This window comes from Palaemon carinicauda, chromosome 2, assembly GCF_036898095.1.
Source record: "Palaemon carinicauda isolate YSFRI2023 chromosome 2, ASM3689809v2, whole genome shotgun sequence".
NCBI classification, from domain to species: Eukaryota; Metazoa; Arthropoda; class Malacostraca; order Decapoda; family Palaemonidae; genus Palaemon; species Palaemon carinicauda.
In genome coordinates, this window is record NC_090726.1 from 118245376 (window position 1) to 118252812 (window position 7437).

The 7437-nt window shown below is 36.0% G+C and overlaps 1 protein-coding gene across 1 annotated transcript; it reads right to left on the minus strand.

Moving 5' to 3' along the window:
• Window positions 1-1180: 1180 nt before the first annotated feature.
• On the minus strand, window positions 1181-6297 carry LOC137620807 (uncharacterized). Its single transcript, XM_068351259.1, has 2 exons — window positions 5635-6297; window positions 1181-1662 (listed from the first exon to the last, which is right to left on the minus strand). The coding sequence occupies exons 1-2, from the start codon at window positions 6253-6255 to the stop codon at window positions 1258-1260; spliced, it is 1026 nt and encodes a 341-aa protein (XP_068207360.1). The 5' UTR covers window positions 6256-6297; the 3' UTR covers window positions 1181-1257.
• Window positions 6298-7437: the final 1140 nt, after the last annotated feature.

The following is a 7437-nucleotide window of genomic DNA, read 5'->3' on the forward strand; positions in this document are numbered from 1 at the left end:
TTGTTATTTTCATTATCGACGCTTTGAGATCTAGTTTTTGGGCTGGGAAAAATTTTGGTACCAGCTGGAAACACAAAATATATCTTTTAGCGGTTATTAAAGCAATAATTTGCTCTCTCTCTCTCTCTCTCTCTCTCTCTCTCTCTCTCTCTCTCTCTCTCCCCAAGGCGACTAACTTCATTACAGCGTTTGAAGAATATTATTATTATTATTAATAGTACTTGTTAAGCTACAACCCTAGTTGGAAAAGCAGGATGCCCAAGGTCTCCAACGGGGAAAATAGCCCAGTGAGGAAAGGAAACAAGGAAAAATAAAATATTTAAAGAACAGCAACAACACCTGAATAAATATTTCATATATAAACTAGAAAAAACCTTAACAAAACAAGAGGAAGAGAAATTAGATAGAATAGTGTGCCCGAGTGTATCTTCAAGCAAGAAAACTCTAATCCAAGACAGTAAAAGACCATGGTACAGAGACTATGGCTCTACCCAAGACTAGAGGACAATGGTTTGATTTTGGAGTGTCCTTCTCATAGAAGAGCTACTTACCATATCTTCTACCCTTACCAAGAGGAAAGTAGCCACTGAACAATTACAGTGCAGTAGTTAACCCCTTGGGTGTAGAAGAATTTTTGGCAATCTCATTGTCATCAGGTGTATGAGGACAGGGGAAAATCTATAAAGAATAGGCCAGACTATTTGGTGTATGTGTAGGCAAAGGGAAAGTGAACCGTAACCAGAGAGAGGGCTCCAATGTAGTACTGTCTAGCCAGTCAAAGGACCCCATAACTCCCTAGCGGTAGTATCTCAACGGATGGCTGGTGCCCTGGCCAACCTACTACCCAGATGAGACACGCTGCAAATGGGGATGAATTCCTTGTTAAGTGAATATTGATTTCCCACATGATTTTGACACAAACTTTCCATACAGGATTTAGTGCTGACATTCCACGCAAAGGTTTTGCTGGTGACACGCTACGCCGTAATCAGCACCCACTGCCGGCTTTGGTATTTTAAAAGATTCGTAAGTGACATCCCTCACCAACTTCAGTATTCTCTACACTTTCTAAAGCTAACATTCCAAAGTATATTTAAAGCTGACATTTCACAACAGATTACAAAATTATTCTGCAAACTATACATGCCAATGGCATTTCATTTTTTAGTCCTTTCTGTACTAGCACCCTGCGTTGCATTCAAGAAGTTCATGACTGCCAATTGCACACTTGACTCAGCTTGTACATTCCCACCAGTTTTAGTACTGACCTAACCAAGCGGCCTGTTCTGGCAGAATCCGAATAACAGGAAAGAATCCAGACCGCTGCGAAGTGGCATCCGCAGTGTCATTATCTCCTTCATCCGTCATGTTCTCGGCCTCCCTTTGGAAGAAAGGCAAAGAAGATTTGAAGAACTCGCTTTCCGAGGGCCTCTGCCGAGTTTCTTTTGTGTCCTGATAGACCCTGGAGACTAGTAGAAAGTCGTAGTTGGAGTTGTTATCTGAGCGGTTGAATGGCAAAAAGTCTCTGCCATGTGATGGTGGTGAGGGTGCGTCCAAGTCCTCTGGTGTGGATACCATTAGGAGAGGCAGAGATATGGCTGGATAAGCGAGGACCGTTCCTAGTGCCAGATGTGATAGGGCCACCACCACACTCACTAGGACCTGAAGGTTAAATGATAGTTGTAGCAATATTAATGATAATAATAACAATGAAAATGCTTTATTCCACAAGATTTACAGTAGGCGTTACAAAATATACAAAAAAAATTAATTGAATAATGGAATTGAGTGAGATATAACTAAAAAAATTAGTTCATAAACAAATAATTAATATTCACAAGTAAAAGACGAGTACAAAAAATGCGTAACTAATTTTCATGGCAACAAATTTGTGTTGTTTCCATGACTTGTGTACAGTTTATTTTTAATAATAGGGTTATGTGTCTTCTCTTCAATCTTACCTATCTTCTCCATCTCTGGGAATGAAATACTTAATAGGAAAGTGTTTATATCAGTGATACATTGGTGGTAGATTTGGGGACCGGGGTTTAATCTTACACATCTAAATTAAAACCTTTTCTTTTTTTTATTTCTGTTCTTATTAAGACTAAAATACATATACTTCATATACTTTATATATGTTACAGTCAATATCAAAATCTAAACAGTTTGTAAAGTGAATGAAATTTTCAGGCAATGTGTTAATTGCCTGGTTCACCCAGTCAATTTACAAATCAGCTAAAAATTACAGACAATTCATGAAGTGACTAAAATTATAAGTTGTTTTCTTGGCATTTTGACTAATATCGGGTAGCATACTTATCTATACAAACAAACATTATAATTGAGGAAATTCTAATTTTCTGAAATCTTCGTAGCAATGAAATGTGATTAAACGTACGTGACAATCTAATGTGGTAGAAAAACAATGAAAGAATAAAATTTGACAATAAAGGGAGACAGTAAATCGACATGTTTTCTTGCAGGTCAAACTATAGTGGCCGGGCTATTGCACTCGTTACCTTTTTAAGATTTACAGAGATTTGTTTGACATTGTTTTTCTTACTTATAGTACTAAACCTAGATAACTGCTCTACTACTTAACGAAATCCTATTTCCTTGTCTGCAATCACGTCGCCAAGGCTTAACAGTTTCTAAAAAAAAAAACCAAGCTGACTTCTACAATAGCGTCCCTTAAATATTCATTCACTCACGGCTATGCAATGCATGTCATTTTCATTACAATTTAAGATGACACCTATAATATTCCTGTCACATTATCTGCAGGATTAACAGGGCATGATCTAGAAGACTACGTTTCACCATGCATTTAGTTTAGGTTAACTGATCAGCAGCTGCTCTTAACCATCAACGTGCTATGTTTTCTAAGAGCGCATGAAGTCTGTCTGTGAGATTCTGATAACTGGACAAACTTTCTGGATAGGCAGAACCTTTCGATGAACCTCATCAATGAAGAAAAAGGAACAATAAAAATTAGGTTTTAGTTTTATAACGCAGGTAAGAAATTAATTAATTCTGATGGACTTAACCTGTGATTATGAACTTAATGAGCTCAGTTATCAAATACTGTTTTTTTTCCTGTGTGCACGCGTCACTACCTGGATGAAAAAAGTCCTCACAGTGAGTAGAGCCCTTTGATGAGTCTTTTAGATGAGTAGAGTACTCAGATGAATGATCTGGATGAGAAGAGCACTCCGGTGAATCATCCGGATGGGCAAAATCCGAGGGAAAAAGGTAGATTCTAAGTAAATCATCTTCATTAACCATTGTCTTCAAAACCTCCTCTGGAAGTGTAGTTTAGCGTAGACCTACTCTGGCCTTAATACCAAACAGTGCTTTGTATGGGGATTACCGGAATTTGATTCCAGAATGGTAACTGGCGTTCATTTAAAACTGCACAAACTTGAATCTCAAGGGCCAGTCACTTGCATCATTATCACCTAAACATGAAATTAGCATGGCTTTTATATCAGTTAAAGTGTTCAACTGATCCCTGATTCTGTGGATGCCTTGGTATACCATGAAACATTGACAAGTCTGGCCAAAGAAATTTAAGTTCCGAAATGACAAATGTTGTAAATTCATTACCATTATTGCTTTAAAGATAATAAAAATATGTCCATTAGTTGGGATGAAACATCAAGTGAACTTGATACAACATTATTAACTTATTCCTTCTTTTGACACAAAACTACATGACAATAAGATCCGCGGTTTACAAAATCGGTCGTAAATCTTTTTCGTTTCTTTTGACAAAGCATTGACCAATTTCTCTATTCCAACATGTCCATAATAATGTGACTACGTTTTATTGTGCCAAACTTATTATCAATGTCCACAAAATGAACAGCCTCTCAACTTCTATTACTTCAACCTCACCATACTAAAGTACATCGCAATTTTCAAGGATATAATGCTTTCCATTTATTTTTGGCACATGTTACTTTGAGGTCATGTATCAGACTTTAGTATTCAATTTTCAGCAACATTAAGGACTTTGAATCCAAGTTTTTCTTCAACATCTCTTTTTCGTTAAAAATTGCTTCCTTAGGACATCCTATACTTTTTACTTTAGTACCGCTCTCTCTCTCTCTCTCTCTCTCTCTCCTCTCTCTCTCTCTCTCTCTCTCTCTCTCTCTCTCTCTGTCAATAATAATAGTAATAAATTACCAAGGTATCAGCACACAATGTCAATAGGTAAACTGATCCATACCAGGGTTCCTTTCAGTCAATATGCCAAGAAAATGTATTCGAATTTTAGTCACTTCATAAACTGTCTGCAATATTTAGCTGATTTGTAAATTGACTGGCTGAACCAGGCAATTCACATATTAACTGGAACGTTTAGTCATTTTACAAACTGTCTGGATTTCGATATTGCCTGTAACATATAGACAGTTTTAAAGTTTGTTTTCAAATGACACCATTCTGGTTTCTTCTTGCTCTATGATGTCAGGTCATTTGTGTCACTGAATTGAGCTTCTGAGAGGTCAGGTACTATCGGAAATTTTGTCGGGATTCTAGGTAATGTAAGTACTGTACCTTCAGTCCATGCATTTATCTTGTGATTCTTTCATGACTCTGTCCAATTTGTGGGACTTATAATTCCCCAGCCGAAGCGTGGCTCTTTACTATCCTGAACATGAAAATGGGATCTAATACTCAAACTTTTCGTTAACTTTAAGCCAATCCAATGTTTCAATGACCGCTGTAGCATAGTCACGTTTTCGCCCATAACTCACTGCTACTTTTGGGACAAATTTTGTACTTTTTGTAGTTATTTTTTATGCTGATAGTACAAGTAACCAAAATTGAGGAACAACTTGATAAAAGACTTACGACCTCCAGGCATATCCGTTACTCGGCAAAATGAGGAAATTATATAAAAATAAATCTGTTGATTGATATAAGCAGTTTAGTAAAATGTCACAAAAGCCTTTTATGTGAATTACTGTAAAATAATTTCTGTGTAACTTCCCTATAACCTTCTTGGGAGAAAATTATGTACAGCCTGCTTAAGATTGAATTTAAGAGCAAACAAACTTTGCATAAGTTTTTTTTTTTATCCTATGGAACAAATAAAACGAAGACATTATATCTCATAGAAAGTTACGCAGAGTGATTTAATGATAATTCAAAAACAATCTAATTAAAATTGTGAATCATATTGCATGTCTGTGAGACCATTTTTCTGTGGGATACCTTGTAATTTGAGAGAGAGAGAGAGAGAGAGAGAGAGAGAGAGAGAGAGAGAGAGAGAGAGAGAGAGAGAGAGAGAGATTTTATTTAATTCTCATCATGTATCAAAACATAAGAGAGTGGGGATGCGCAAATCAATACTTTACGTAGCCTACTTATCCTGTTTCTCTTTTTTTTTTCTGCACGAAACTTCTCTATGCAGAAGGAATGGCAAATGCACTTACAGAAAAGGGATGAGGGGTGAACAATTTTATAGAGAAATTTTAATAAATGTAATACATTTTGGGTTTCTAGGATTTTAGATATTTCCTTCAAAAACTTAAATCTAATTAAAGACTGAATTCCCTTTGTAAAAACGATAAGTTTAATGTCCCAGATGGAGCATACACTAAATGCTTAACTAGTTGAGCTTACCTGTGGCCATACTTTCATTTCGTTTACATTGTTATCATGTTCAAAATTCTTCTCGCACTTCCATCCTTGCATTCTGGATGGCTCAGCAGTCGCAGCCACTCTGATGGGGATTTCAGATCTGACAAAGAGATTGGCTGCCGTCTGCGTAGGATCTGGAGGCTGAGCATCTTTCGAGTCGCTGATTCTGGCAGAAATGGTGTTAATTTCCATGTCATCTTCCTTCTCCCCCTCCCCGTCATCATCATCCTCTGAAGACATAGAAGCTACCGAGGAAGATAGAGATGTCTGACCTTGATTTGAGGAAACTGTGTTTCTTATGAGGATGTCGTTCTTGAAAGATGGCAGAGCAGCTGGTTGAAAGGAATGCAAGTGTCCTTGGAATGGCTGGTTGTGGTGGACGATGGGCTTAAGCGAGATCCTGTGGGGGATTGGAAAGGATCCCGGGTCATTATAGCTGTGTTGGGAAGGGGAAGCGGAAAGCGCAGGGAATCCGCTGTTATTACAGAGCGGTGACGAAAGGGGCTCGTTGTCTTCGTCATCTCTTGTCCGTGCGCTTTCTACCCGGATGGTTCGGATGGTGGGTAAGCCGGGAATCGGACTGTCCGGTCTAGGGGATTTCATGGTCGTATTCGATTCATCGTCTCTGACTAGTATTCGTTCTTTTTGTCCTGCGAATAGAAAATGGAAATAGTTTGGGTCTTTTAGTAGATTCAGTGTGTATGAAGGATATTTGATTTTAGGAATTATTCAAAATTCTTACTTAATTAAAGTATTAACTAAACATGCAGAATATTGGATGACGGTAATTTGCACGAATAAGGAGAAACTGGATTTGAAAGGGTTACAAGAAATTACATTAATTTAAATCACTTGCAATATCTTTAAGCAGAACTTGCAAATCTATGATTTGTCTGTTTAAAATGCATTATGAATATTGTGCATTTTTACTAACAACAAACTTGGAAGAACATTATGTTTTCCCCTTAGAAATTATCACATTTTCATTTGATACATCAATTCAAAAGTTCAAAGCCAGACATATATTCTCCATTGACTATATTCATTACGAACTAATAAGCTTTCGGGAGACCAAAAATAGATTTTTAATGATTTAACAGAGTAGTGATTATTAATTTGAGTTCATGGTCAAGTTTTAACCCTGATGATGGGAAAGGTGGTTTCCCGAAAGCTCGTTCGATCGTGATGAATTTAGTCCAAAATGCTTTCAATAGCTTTCTAGTAAATCTGAAGATTTCTAGAAACAAAAAAGCATACACACACACATGCACACACATATATATACACACACATTTATATATATATATATATATATATATATATATATATATATATATATATATATATATATATATATATATATATATATATATCATCATTCTTATTATTGTTATTATTATTATTATTAATATTATTATTATTATTATTATTATTATTATTATTATTATTATTATTATTATTATATGGGCTCCCTAAGTCTGGGCACTAGAAATATGATATACTATGGCTCGTGACTGGGAACCACACATATAATATTATATATACTACGACTAACAAGTTAATCAACCTCTTGAATTCAAAAGTCCTTTGTTTTCTTTTACATTAAAACTGTTACACTTTAAAATATTAATACACGAACTCTGAGACCATTAATAACTACCAGAGAGCAATATATAAAACATTGAATATCCAAAGGTCTCTTAATCACACTCAAAACTAAACTGGGTAATTACTCTTAAGTATTATTAAGACGTATTTAAACTTATTGTGGTTCTTAACACGATA